We start from the raw sequence: 14,786 nt of genomic DNA on the forward strand, positions 1-14,786 counted from the left end.
ATAAATAATTCTGCTTAAACATCTTTTTCAGCCCATGAATGGTTAGAATAATACAGTTTAGTAATTGCACTAACAGTGATGAGTTACTCATAATAATAATAATAATAATAATAATAATAATAATAATAATAATAATAATAATACATAGATGATGCAGTACCGTTGCTGCCAATAAGGGGGCACTGGGTGCATTAGGTTGCCGGAAATACGTCCTGGTCTCCTACCAACGAAGAAGAAAAAGTAAATTGCAACATGGCGACTCCCATGCATAGAATAATAGCCAGGAGGCAAGCGTGAGTATAATTTAAATAACTATATAAATGTGTGCCGTTTTCATTGTTTTGCGAACACAGTTGTCTTTTAAATAGAAACAGCGTTGAATTCGTCGACCTTGGTGGTTTAAATAGGAGGTAAATTAGAAACCCTGCAGGGCTTTAATGGCAGCACCAATGCGCCGCGGTCTTTCTCTAAACACTGAATTATTATTATTATTCCGACTTGTTTCTGTTCCTTTAACGTCGAGTTAGTCTCTGAACTCGTAGCTGATACGTTTCAATACGCGAATAACCGAGTAGAGTTCAGTTTATTCCAAGTTTTAATGTGAGATATATCAACTAACTAACTCAATAACCGTGTGCTGACTGAAATATTTGATTTGTCATATAGAGAAAAATAACCCGATAATATTGCTTCCGTATCAATATATTGGCTGTTACAGTATCATTAAGATCTGCTGTATCATCTGTGTGATGTTCTTCACATTCCCTCTCTAGAAAAAGAGTCAGACAGGTACATAATGTTGGGCTGCTTTATTATTCATTTTGGCTTTTTAAAAATACATTTAGACTCCTGCATACAGCAGTGTGAAGGATTTATGTGTCTATAGAGAGCTTTGCCAGCAGAAGAGAATGAACAGTCCTTTCCTTCATATTCATATTGAAAAAGAAATGTATTTGTCACTTTAATCGACCCTTTTTACTACATACCATTATATTTTAGTTTAGTTTCTTTAACAGGGCACAGTGGCTCAATATGATCAATGTGGAAAATATTAGAACTGCAGAGCTATTCTAACTATTTAATCATCTCATTTACAAGAGAGACCTGAATACATGTAGATCAAAACACAGTCACAGAGAAGCACATATCACATTTAGTTTTTAATTCATCTCTCACAGCACATGGAAACAGACAGGACAGGTTTCAGGAGGTTGTGCTTAGATTGCATCCCATCTCCAGTCAAAGTCTGTTTCTCTTTAACATGTTGTTTCCAAAAGTATAACCACGAGTCCATTGACTTTAACAGAGTAGTTACCAATCTTAACTTAAACTTAGGGAGGGGAGATCATGAGACAGACTGCATTCATAGGGCAGTGACGTTGGAGGAACATGGACATACTGCAGGGGGTGTGAAAGGGTTGACTGTATGTTTGATTTATAATATTAGCTAACTTGTTCAAACTTAAAACAGTTTTGCCAGCTAACAAAGCTTTACTTTAGAGAAAAGTAGTTCTTGACAATTAAGATTCAACTGACAACAAGATAATTTAGCAGCAGTGACAATGATTTCTTTTTTTATTCGCTGTTGTAGTGACTGTTGTTGTTTATCCTCATTCAGATTTGTCTTGTTTATTACACACAGGGAGGCGAACAAACAACATGTGCGTTGCCAGAAGTGTTTGGAGATGGGACACTGGACGTACGAGTGCTCGGGGAAACGGAAATATGTGCACAGACCATCAAGAACAGTTGAGATGAAAAAGAAACTCAAGGAGAATGAAAACAAACCCCTCAGCATCACCGGGTAAGGTGTCTCCATCAGTTCACCACTAATGACAGAGAGACACGTCTTTGCTGATTACATTTTATGCCATTGAAATACATGTTTAAGATTATAATCGACTAATATAATACAGTATATTTACAGCTTCTGGATGCATGAAGTGTTCATCAGAGCTCTCCAAACATCTCTTGCAGCATTATTTAAGTATTTGGTAGGAAAAAGGGCACACTGTGGGGCCAATAGTCAAATATTTATATTGTTTTATATTTGTCTTTCACTGCCAATGCTGTGGTTGCATCTACACCAAAAAGTGCCGGTGAAATAGCGGGCTAACAAATGGGTGTACAGACAGTGAGTTTTGATTTATGGGTAGAGTTTCTGGCATTCAATCAGCTCAGTAATCATGGACTCTGAAACCTCTAAATAGGGAGAGAAGCTTGTGTTCTCACTTTTTGGCTTTACAGTCTGCTCTTCCTAATGGTCTGGAATGAGGTGGGAGACCAGACTGAAGTTGTCTTAGTCAGGGAAATTGGACTGAGAGGAACAGCGAGTGTGACAAACTAAGCTTATATGTGATGTTGTAAGACACTGTTTGCCATGGGGCAGCAAAAACACACTAGATAATTTAGTGTGTAGAATAAACTGAGCCACTTTTGTACTCTCATTACGAAAAGGACACACACGTAAAGAAGTCTATACTGTGTTACTGTCACTGTACATAACCTGACCCATTTATCGCCATCTAGAGGACGTCTTGATAAATACAGCATATTGTTATTTTTATTTTTTTATATGTTTTAAACAAGCAGCAAGTGCGGTATGCAGTCCATGGAAAAAATATGTTTTTGGCTGGTTTGATCTGATAGATGACCAATCTTTAGGCAACAACACATCTATCACATAATACTTCATTACTTGTGAGTAACGGCCCAACTGAGGCTCAGCTTATTGTCAAATAAGTTTCACTAAGACTGTTGCTTTTTGCTCTCTACAGACCAGGAAGAGAAGGCTCCAGTGAGAAGAAAATTAAAAAGAAGTAAGTAAAATGAATATTAAACTATATTTTGAACTGTATTATCCTCCTCAGTGTTTTGATGTGGAATAATTACTAAAGGCAGTTTATGTACAAAAATACTTAAAGGTCCAGTGTGTAAAATTTAGGAGGTTCTATTGACAGAAAATGAAATATTCATAGGTATGTTTTCATTAGTGTATAATCACCTCAATATAGGAATCTTTATGTTTTTGTTACCTAGAGAATGAACAGTTTTTATCTACAGATGCTGCGATTGCCTTCCAGTTTCTCCTGTGATCTGCAATTTCACCCCTAGATGCCACTAAATCTCCTAAATCCTACATGCTAGCCCTATAAGTAATAGACCAGCAGTTATTTTTCCCCCTTTGGCCAAATTATAGTTTTATTAAGTTCAATTCTTGGTGACATTACATTTTAGTTTGTATAAAATGTTTTAATTTTGAACCGACTTTATTTTAGTCACAGTTACACATGTTTATCAGCTAGTAAGTTGTACTAGTACTGATAGTGTTCTACATCAATACCTTGTTCAGGTAGCTATTTCAGAAATTATCATGTAGTGCACTTTACACACACACACACACACACACACACACACACACACACACACACACACCCTAATATATATATATATATATATATATATATATATATATATAGTTTGAAAGCAAATAGATCGAATGTTTTTAGTCTTGAAGATGTTACAATATTCATCAAAAAGGCTTCTTTAGTTCTGCTGACTGGTGTGGTGTCTCTTAGCATTTCAATTTGTTTGGGTCATTAACACATCGTCACCCCAGGGCAATAAGGTCACATGGGAGTCACATGAAAGTCATGTGAGAGTCGTCATCACGTGGATTTAAGTTTTAACAGATGTGAAAATTGGCCATGAAAGGGATGTCATGATGTTCATGGATAGAAGATGACTTCCTTTGTAGTATTACTGTTGCACTCTTGACTATAGAGTCTTATTTGAGCAGCATTGGCCGTAGTGTGACGTAACAGCTCCCTCTAGTGACGACTATGAGCCACTACAGTTCAAAACTGCTTAAGTGTTTTATCTTATAGACCAGCAGTAATAAATGCTGTCATATGTCAAAAGATTCTACGATTTCATCATATTGCAGTGGTGATGGTTTCTAATCCACTTCTTTCAATGTCTGCTTCTACATATGATCTTGTGGCTGTACTGATGTACTGTTTGTATTTGTTTCTAAAGGTCATATGTGCTGAAAAACCTGCTGCAATATGCTTTTCATTTTGTGTGTCGTGCCTTTTCAAATTGTACTTTATTGTTCACAGTCACATCCAAAAACGGTTTGGTAATAGGCCTTTTTCACTGCAGACAGTCTGCCTTGTCCCAGCAGGAAAAAGCATGGGTGTTACTAATAACATTAAAGTGTCCCATGACAGTGTAGCCGGTTAGTATCTGAGCGCTCTGTGAATCACATTTGTAGTTTTGTTTTTGTTTTTTTTACAGCATAAATTGTTTGACTTGCCGTTGACTTGACTAATAAGCTGAACGATGGCTTAGTTCCAGCCATTATTGCAGTGCTATGCAACAATTAATAACGTTATTAGCTACCACTGCGTTTGCCAAGTCAAAATGTCTGCTGTGACAAATGGTCTGTTCAGCTTTCGTTTCACTCCCCGCCTTCTACTCCTCTCACCTCCAGTATGGAAGCCACTTACTTGCGTTGTCATTATAACTCTTGTGTCGTGCAAAGTTGCCATAAGGCCGTGTTTGTCTGGTTGTCGGAGGGGCAGGTGCTTATCTGTCAAGAGATATCAAATGCTTTCTTATACTACATGGTGCAGGTAATGTTCCCAGTTTGCCACTGTTTTTCTCAGTTTAAGTAAAACAACCAAACAAAAACATGGCATCGTAGACTTTGTGTCATTTCACTTTCAAAAGTAGGCGAGCACAGCATGTCACTGTGAAGAAGGTTACAAAAAAACCCACTTCAAAATCACAGCACATCCCTTTCTTCTCATCTCTTCTCCTCTGCGAAGTGACAGTACAAAAACCAGATTGTAACAGGTACAGCGTGAGACCTTAATAACAATACACGCTGTTCTGTTTTTCTGCGCTCATGTTTTTTCCTTTTGTGCTCCGCCACTTGCACTCAGGGCTAAAGACTCCAGCGACAGCAGCAGTGATTCAGACGGCTCCTCCAGTGACTCATCATCAGACAGCAGCGACTCCTCCAGCTCCTCTTCAGATGACAGCGACAGCAGCAGTGACAGCGACGATGACAGCTCTTCCTCCTCCACCTCTTCCTCCTCTTCTTCGTCCTCAGACAGCTCAGACTCAGGGAGCAGCAGCGATTCAGATCAAGGACCTCCAAAGAAGAAGAAAAAGAAGAAATGAATAAATATGTTCGCATTAGTGGGTTTTGTTGTTTGTTTCCCTGAGTAATTTTAGCAGTACACACTTTTTTTTCCGTCATGGTTGGTTGGGTTTGAATGGATAGGACACCCTTAGGGTTGTAAATCCTACAGTCGCATACTGCTCGTATAGTTTTAGCAAAAATGGAGATCAAAAAGAAAATATTATTTTGGGTTGCCCATTGTGTCAGGTTCTTTTTTCAAAACATATTTCCCCTGTTGCTTCTGTTAATGTGATATTTTCCCAAGTTTGTAGGCCTACTGAGGATATACATTTTTAAATATCTGAGGAAACTAATGTGCATATTTATGTCCAGTTTGTGATTTTTGTACTAAAGTATATTTTTAGTCAAAGTTAATCTGTACAGCTCACAACCTTAATAAAGCAACACCATATATTGAAAAGACACTGATACGAGACCTTTTAAAGGATACTGAATAAAAGTTTTGTTTGTCAAATTTTAACTTAGTTTGAAATTAGACAGTCTTGTTGCTATGACATTGCAGTTGCTTGTTTCCCTGTAAAATAAACTTGGCTTGTTTTTATTTTTAAGGCTCTTGCATATTTGCTTTTTTTATTTTGTTAAAAAGAAACCTTATGACTTTACATTCATGAATTTGAGAATAAAATGGTAATAAATAGGCTTAGTTACTGAAATGTGTGCCACTTGAGTAACTTAAAAGTTGCACAAATCTTTATTTCTGAATGTGCTTGATGAAACTAATCTTTTTTTTGGGAATAGTTTATTGCTTTTTGTCAGGGCAGTTATTTTTTACTTTATATATATTTCCAAATAATAGACCAATCCAATCAGTCAGATGTCAATATCTCAAAAAGTTTGTTTTAACCTTTATAAAACCTACCAGGTGTGCATGAAAGCTATAACCAAGCAGGTCTCTAGCTTTTTACACAACCACTTTCAGAACTTCTGGATGAACTCATACATTTGAATTGCTGAACACTGAAGCACACAAAATGTCTGAAGTTGATGGCAGAAAAAAATGTATCCATTAATAGATCAGAGAAAAATACATTATAGGTGTGTAACTAAATGTACAGTAAATGTGTCTGTATCTATCAACCGAAAGACGTGTGACAACTGAATTTAGTAGTCCACTTGTGTATTTAAAATAAGATATTAATCAACATTGGGGAACAATGAAACGCTCTCCGTGATATCCGTCCTGAACGTCAAGTCTGACCAACCTGTGCGTCACAGGAATGTTGCATTCAGAGCATGTGGGAATTCTCACCATCAATAATAAATGGCCGCGCTGTGACTGTGAAACTGTCCAGTCAACATTTAAATGGTTCACTACATTCAACTCCACTTCCGTGTCGGTGATCGGTAAGCTGACACTGTGACTGTCCGCAGTCAAAATAACAATCTCCTCTCAAGTTGTACATACCACCTGAATAGTAGAGTCAGGGGTATGTTCAAATGGACTCCATGGCTCACCAAAAAAAAAAAAAAAAAAAGCATATATTTCCTTGTCACGCTCACAGAAAATGAACTTCCCCATAATTTTTACTTGGTTATGTGGTTGGTTTGAGATATTTCCGACGGGAAGTGAAGGCAGCACCGCTTGCTGCCATCCATGCATCCAGTCCTGTCTGTGGTACCTGCTGGCTACTTAACTTAGCTAGCAGCCTTACCTATCAGTCACTTCTGTTCAGGGGGAAGAAAAAACAACAAAAAAAAAACCAAAATGAACGAGGGACAAAATGATTTTGTTTTGTTTTCCGATCGATGCGCAGTTGCGGTTTAAGAAAAAGATGGAGAGCGTCCATTTGGTTTTAGTATTTTAGCTGTTAAGCGTTTTGCTGAGTCCATTTTGCGTGTAACTGGAAGTGGAAAAGACAAAGAGAAAAGAGCTTTCCAATAGCTAGAATGGTTTGGGCCTAAAAAGAAGACAAGAGGTAAGGATGCTAGATATCACAAAATATGTTGTTTGATTATTAACTGTACTTAGCGGCTATCTGATATTTGGAGTGGATGTTAATTTAAATTCCCGCAGAACATTTCAATGGTTTCATAGCTAGCTAGCCGCTAGCCTAGCCCTCTGAACGGCTAGCTAACGTTATGCTAAAGCAAATATGCAGGTAGTGCTCGTAAGGTAGCGTGTTAGCTCTCCTGCTAAATGGGTTAGACCTCGTAAGCTACTTTTGAGCCCTGGTGACGGCAAACCCGCTGATTGTTATAATTCCAATAAAGCTAAATTGTGTTGTTATGTGGCGAGGTTGGCTTCCCGTACTGCGAGAAGCGAGACGGACACCGTAGATGCGGTGTTCATGTTTTCGTTCACGTAATGTTGGCTAACAGGTCATGACGTCTGATGTTTGTGTTTCTCTGTTTAGCCCCTCGTTGACTTCACTTGTAACACACCTAAGCATTACTAATATCACGCTGTCGACAAGCGGCGTTATTGTTTTAGATGGTACGACAAGAAGCTGCGCACAGTTTTTTGTTTATCATGCAAATAACTGCTGTCCAATCAAAATTGAGTGCACTAAAGTGTTAGATGAACTCGCGAAGCTGGACGATTCAAACACGAGCAACTATTATTTGACTTGCAGGCAGTTTCTGTACCGAAAACAGCAGAAAAATGTAACTAATCCGAGGCCCATAACAGTCGTCGGTTTTCTCACAGTGACGAGCAAAAACTTTTGGGTTTGTTGTGCTTGGACGTGAGCCTCTCTTCGTCCTACGGTTATCCTCATTTTATGATACCGGATTGCTCTCAGTGCCACTTTTAAGTTGTCTTCAGTCAAAATCCCCAATGACCCAGAATGACTATTGCGTGGAAAGGCAACAGAATAGTCAGTGTGTCTACCAAAGGGACAGCTGATATGCTTTTCTAGGAAGCCATTTTACGTGCCACGGTTGGGGGAAGGGCCAGAAAATACATCATAAGTCCAGAGTAACTCTCAGCAGTTAGGAATATCAGCGGTACTTGTGTGTTTATAACTAGCAGGATACACTTGGCACATAGGAGACCAGGACAGAGCTATCAAATTGTTTTTCTTGGGTGACAGATCGTGGTGGGGGAGGCCTAAGGTCATGAACTCATTTATGGCAGGTAGCTGTGAACTGGCACATCTGTAGTCAGGCGATGGATGTTTTGGGCTTTTAGTTAGTGGGTTGAAGTGTTTTTATCTCCGTGCTGACATTAGGGAGCTGGGTTTCTGATGGTTATTCTGCGTGTAAGAGAGTCTAAACTCAGTGTAGAGTTATAGTAGTTTCAGTTTCTAAGTAAAATGAGACTTGAACTGTTCCTTCCTCTAAGCCATGACTCCTTGTTGCAAGTTTCCAGCAGTGTAGACGCACAAGTTTGACGTAGTCGTTTTCGCAATATCAGAAACTGTCGGAAAAATATGCTGGCATTGATAAAGGGAATCAATAAGTTTGAAGGGAGGTAATCCCAATGGATCGAACGATTTTGGAACCAGATTCCCGGTTCCCAACCCTGGATGATATTGCTTTCATCTTTAATTAAGACAAAGATTAACATCTCCCTGCTCCATTAGACAATGACACTAGCCACAGTACTTACCAGATTAAGGTATTACGCTGTTAAAGAATGTAAGAATCATTTTCATAATTACACTAGTGGATATAAGCTCAGTCTGAGTAAGCACAGTGGATCTGTAGAGTACTCCAACTTACATTATTAAAGCACATGTAAACAACTTAACGGCACTACAGTAAACTTCTTGGGTGGAGTTTTCTCCCCCCCCAACATTTGACACTAAAAGCAAACTGTTTGATGATAGATAGCATTTAAAACTTCTCCCATGTATAACAGTACAAAGAGCAGCTTGAAGCATAATGCAGTTGCCAAACCTGAATATAGAGTGTACCATGACAGCAATATGTCAGAAACTTTAATATACATTCTGCAGGCAGACTGATGCCGATGTGGGGAGAGCTGTTTCAATGATAACTTAGGCTAAGAGCAAAAATCCATAACCTAATAACTTCAACATGTAATAGTATTTACCCTGGTATTGAGGAATAAAAGAGAAGTTTAAGATACCACATGTTATTGTAAGCTGTTAAAGCAATAGCTCACCATGTTGCACACTCCCTGTTTGGTCTCCTCTTCTTTTAAAACAGTGGTGGGTGGAAGCATGTAACTGGTGGTTGTAGTTTTGGTATATAGGATTAGCACAGGAACAAATAAGGAAATCTTAAGCAGACAGGCATACGAGACATGAGCAAGGTATTAGGTCTCTCCTAATGTCATTATTTTTTTGATTGTGGGAAGATTAATGGAACCGTTCTTTTAAACAACCAAAGTTAACAAACTAATTGAAATAGTTTTATTGTTCATAATAAAAGTTCACATTCAATCTAATGCAGACCATGCAACCATGGTCAGTGTGTCATGGCAGATAAAGGTTTGTGCTTGTACTCCCTGTGACGCAGCTCACTGTGAAATCCTCTTCACTTCCTGTTTAGGTTTTGCTCTGTGGCTTTAGTATAACTATTTCCTCTGTAGCCAAGCAAAGGGCACATGCACATGTTCTGTTGAGATGTTATGGTCACTTGTTTTGTCCGTTCCAGACGGAGGAGTGGGTGCATGTTTTCTTTGGCTTTGACACATCTATTGTACATTGCGGTGGTAGTACACTGCGGTTTTACAGGCTGGATATTTGGAAAATGAGCACTACCTAGCTTCAGGCTCTTCAACAACAGCAAGTAATTGTGCAAGATTGTAGGGCTGCCCTCACAAAACTGAGTAGTCCTTGTCTGAATAAACCGAAATGCTTTACAGTACTCCTTTATCTTGCATTATCGCCATCATCTCCGTTTGCCGGTTGAGTTGGATTTAATAGGTGAAGTCTCGAAGGTATCATGGCCGTCAACTAGTTTGTTTATTGTACAGATTTACTGCAGATTTTTTTGAGCTGTTATTCTTTAAACCCTACCCAAAGTTAGAGCTAATTGTGTCTTCAGCTAAGGCCTTTAAGTTTATAATCAGATCTAATTTCCTTTACAAAGAGAAGCTTGTCGAAAGTAAGTTGTTTGAAGGCTCTTCCAGAGTCTGCCAGTTTAATTAGCTCGAATCTAATCAGACATCAGCAGCTCTTTTTTTATCCCTCTGTACTGTTGCTCACACAGCAGAAAAATATGCTACTCACTGTGTCCTGACCTCATGCATCTGTTCTTCAGCTTTTGTTCTCTAGGATGTGAGTTAAGCTCTCATGTTGGTATATAGTACGGTGGAGGTGAAGCTCATTAAGGTCATTTCATCTCACAGATCTGGCATACATCCGAGATCTGAGATTTTCGCTCTATAACATTGGCCTGGAAGTGATAACGTCAGTCGTAGTCTATCCCAGCAGTAATGCTTATGATGAACAGCAATGGAATTCATTGACATAACATTTTTCAGAGGAGGGTTAGTGCTTTGCAGGCAATAAAAATGGATCAGCAACATAAACAGTGAAAATCCCATATAGTGAGATGGACCCAGAAGAGTTAAATGAGAAGTATATCATGTATTATTTTTTTGTAATACACAGAAAGAAACTAATATTGAGCTAAATTAAGCTTCTTAAGTAGAGCCAGCGTTACAAAGACACCAATTTTTTGAATCAAACTATTAAATTCTTCATCAAATGGCGTCTTCATTCACATTTGGCCACAGCATGTATCAAAGTGCCTGTGGGGAGGGGTGTATTATGAGGGTTTATTTAGAGGTCCAGAGTAGTAAGCTATAGGTTAGCGCGTTTCTATTTGTAGTCGGGCAGATATTCCAGTGTCAAATTGAGCCCAGACTGCTCTCGGAGTAATACGATTGTGACTGATACGACTGATATATGGGAAACTATTAGATAAAGCAGAAATTCCTATGACTCCTCAATAAGGTTGGGTTCATTTTTGACTTCTGTTGTCACATGTAAGAAATAGGACTGACTGCATGTTGGTGCTGTAAAAGTAGCATGACGCCCTCATTTTAATTTGCTTGGGTCATGTTTCAGCAGGGTCATTGGAGTTTCTAAAGGCTAAAATTACCTTGACTAAGGGACAGTTGATTCATGTTTTGGGCGAGTAATAGCCTGTTAAGTAGATTGTTTCATTGTTTTCATTTAAAGACTTTAGTAGATGAGGTATTTGAGGTTGCACAAGTACGTTTGTAACAGTTTTATCAAATCTATCATTAATAAATCACTGGGATCCTTTTTTTAATAAGAGTGAATACTTTGTCCCAGATTTTTGCCTTTAAGGCTTGTTTTACTCTTCACTATGAGAATTAAACATTTTGTGTGTGTGAGTGTACTGAATATGCTAAGTTTAAACCATAGTTTTATCATACACTATTGTACTATATATGATGGTGATAGGTGTGAGTGTAAACTTTTCTTCTTACCATAGTTCAGATAAGGGTGAGGAGGGACATGCAAAAAAAAAACCAAAAAAAGCTTTTTGGCTTGCACATTGAAGAGTTTGAATGACGCAGGTTTTTTGGAAACATTGTCAAGATAATTGAGGGTTGTGTGTCATGTTCCACTCACAATGTGGCAGAAAAAGAAAGTACCCAGTGTGTCATTTGTGCCGAACCTGCTAGCGAAAGCGCTTTTCTTACTGAGCTCATCTGACATTATTTTTCAATTCTAAATCCACAACTTCCCAGGTGTGTACAGTTTAGCCATTTATGCTATAGACTTTACCACACATTCTTCCTTTTAATGTCTGAGAAATTAATCTAAATGCAAAACCCAATGTAACATCTCATTGTACAACACCTATTAAACACTCTTGTATCAGCCTAAAAGTTTGAGGAAGTTGCTGCTTAAAGGTTTTTTTTCTACTGTCCTAAAGTAATATAGTGCAATTTTCAAAATACACAGTTAGATATTGGCTTCAGAGTTTTGTGTTCATTGAGAACAATACCTCCCACCTTTCAGTAAAGTTGCTGGATGTCAGATATATAAAACAAACTCTGAAATGTCAATAACTAGTATTTAATTGCAACAGTCACAACACTGGGACCCGGTGCTAACAGCTCCCTCTGATTGTGATAATGCACGCCTGCTGAGTGGATGCATTCCAGGCTGTGAGTCAGTTCAAATGCTTCAAACCTGCCTGAATGAAAGGATATAAGCAGTTGTTTAGAGAACATGCCAATCAAGATTTAGAGGCTTGTTTTGATATGTTAATTTGAGCTAATCAGAAGCCACAGAGACATTTTGAAGGGTTTTTTTTTTTTTTACTGAAGCAGCAACTAAAGAAGTCTTTATGCTTAGACTTAATCCTAATTTTGACATTGTCTTGCTCAACCATTATCGTCAGTCATCAATCTTGCTTTGGCATAAAAGGCTCAAAGAAAATTAGGCTTATTCATTAACCCTATTATTGTGTGAATGAGATAATGTTTCTGCCATACAGGAATATATATTTGCACTAGCACAAGATCTAGTACATATCACCATTTGTGTTTTCTTGACGAAACCTTATTTGATTTTAAGAGAGTCTTGATTTAGTCAAGTCACTGCATTTTCAAAAACCATTACTTTTTTTTGTCAAATTCTGATATAGTTCTTGTCTTAATGGCTTTGGTTGTGACAGCAGTCGTCCCCAAACAGCTGCTTATATGAGGCAGGTTTGCAGCATTTGAATGGACACTCCCTCTGGAATGCCTGCTGTCAGCAGGTTTGCCTCAAAAGCACCAGGGGAGGTGGCACTGCCTACCCATTACTCAGATATTCTCTGTAAACTGCAGGAAACATTTATGTTGGGTAACAGTTTGGGTGTTTTTTTTTTTTTTTTTTTTTAATAAACATTATTGACCGAACATGATGCTATATGTATTCCTTAACCTCCATTATACAAATGAAAATGACATGGTGTGCCTTAGAGTTGTTAATGCAAAATTTGGACCATTTGTGATCTTCATACTTGGAGCAGAGTGTAAAAACTTTTAGATTTCATACCAATTAAACGGTATCGCACAGCTTTGTAGGTGCTCAGTTACATTTTATTTATTGATTAAACCAACCAAGGATAGTGGTCTACTTCTATTTATACAACTAAATGACATATATAATTAATGTGCTGAATATGACTACTCCCTACAAATACAAACTTAGAGGGGGAAAGAGATTAGAAAAAGGCTGCATTTTAAATTAAGTTGTAAATTATACAAAACATTACAGTATTTCCAAAAGCATCTGCCCTGATCATAACGACATGAAACCCTTCGCAATACTGTGCAGTCGTAAAGTTTCCGTTAATTATGTCTAAAGACACATTTCAAAAATGTCACAATAAAGTGATTGTGAACTGAGTCAAAGGGAGTTTCCTGGTTTTGGACTTTGTTTTCAGGATTATTTTTCTCTTGCTCACTTTGCGTTATCTCATACATGCCACAGTAATTGAATAAGAATTGTAAAATATTGCAAAATGATTCGGCAACATCATTATGTGTGTTGTGAAATGTTTGAAACAAACAAAGATGTCTTGTGAAACGATAATAAACTTTACAATTTTTCTTTATTTGGCTCTTCATTGCAGCAGAATTCCTCAGTGATCAAATAAAGAAAACCTTGATAATTCAAAGCAAGTGCAAGAGAGACAAATCTAGAATCAAGATACTGAGTTGAAAAAATCAGAAGAAAGTAAAAGTCAGTTTTTATTCTTATAGCCCAAAATCAAAACAATTACATTTGCCTTGACATCTTTAACAACAACACCCACAATCCTTAGAGCTTCAATTTGGACAAGGGAAAACTCACAAAAACAGACAGACAGAACAACCTGAAATGTGAATAAGAATTTAATAGATATCGATAAGAATAAGTAGAAATAATAAACTTACAATTTGGAAAAACTGTGACAATTTTATATGAATTAAAAAAAACTACAAACTTATAATACAATATATAAAAGTGTAAAAGATGTTTAGCTATAAATCTGGACTTTGAGAAGAGCTTAGAATGATCTGGATCTGTACACCATGTCTTTGGTGGTTATCTATATTATATCAAGGAGCCGGGGAACCTGGAAGTGTGCCTTAGAAGTGATCAGATCTTAAAATCAGCTGTAAACAGGAGACTGGTAGAGAGATAGATACCAGCAGTAAAATGGCACAATGTCGGCAATTTATGGCACTAGATTAAAAAAAACCTTTTGCGACATGTGATGATAACACATTTGTCAGCATGTGTCATCATCATCATCGTACGTAGATGATGAAAACACCTCGTTCATTACAACCTGCAACCAGCCGGAAACTGCGCACTGTCCCTTTAACAAGCTGCACGGGTGCTGTGCCCTGTACTCCGGGCATAGTGGGGGGGAGGGAGGGAGGGGGGAGGGTTGTTGATGGAAAGACGGTCCCTGATTGGCCCGGTCCTCACCGAGGGCAGTGACATCACACGGAGGAGAGGTCCTGTGGTGTAAAATAACATCTCCTTTTATGGGACGAGGTGGAGCGTTCCATTCTCAGAGAGAGGTGAGATTTTTGTTCCCCTCTCTGCTCCCTCAGTGCTCAGCTCCTCCCTGTAGATGCTCTCCCTAATTGGCCTTCAAAGCTATTTAGTAAATTAATATCGCTGTAAGGCTGCCTTAG

General features: G+C 38.1%; 2 protein-coding genes across 4 annotated transcripts in view; both read left to right on the forward strand.

Annotated features, from left to right (window-relative positions):
• Nucleotides 1–201: 201 nt before the first annotated feature.
• Nucleotides 202–5,760, forward strand: zcchc10 (zinc finger, CCHC domain containing 10). Its single transcript, XM_051399812.1, has 4 exons — nt 202–293; nt 1,643–1,804; nt 2,778–2,819; nt 4,950–5,760. Exons 1-4 carry the CDS (start codon nt 253–255, stop codon nt 5,188–5,190), a joined length of 486 nt encoding a protein of 161 aa, XP_051255772.1. The 5' UTR covers nt 202–252; the 3' UTR covers nt 5,191–5,760.
• A 1,051-nt stretch (nt 5,761–6,811) lies between these two features.
• aff4 (AF4/FMR2 family, member 4) overlaps nt 6,812–14,786 on the forward strand; it is a 30,343-nt gene continuing 22,368 nt past the window's right edge. For all 3 annotated transcript variants that reach the window (XM_051399805.1, XM_051399806.1, XM_051399809.1), the window contains exon 1: nt 6,812–7,128. The gene's annotated coding sequence lies outside the window, so the exon portion shown is untranslated. The remainder of the gene's footprint in view (nt 7,129–14,786) is intronic.

The sequence above is a fragment of the Dicentrarchus labrax genome, unplaced genomic scaffold, assembly GCF_905237075.1.
Source record: "Dicentrarchus labrax unplaced genomic scaffold, dlabrax2021, whole genome shotgun sequence".
NCBI lineage: Eukaryota > Metazoa > Chordata > Actinopteri > Moronidae > Dicentrarchus > Dicentrarchus labrax.

Coding starts and splice junctions, on each gene's coding strand:
- zcchc10 (XM_051399812.1), top strand. CDS start 253: ATGGCGACTCCCATGCATAGAATAATAGCCAGGAGGCAAGC. Junction 1,805..2,777: donor AAACCCCTCAGCATCACCGG/GTAAGGTGTCTC, acceptor TGCTCTCTACAG/ACCAGGAAGAGAAGGCTCCA. Junction 2,820..4,949: donor GAGAAGAAAATTAAAAAGAA/GTAAGTAAAATG, acceptor ACTTGCACTCAG/GGCTAAAGACTCCAGCGACA.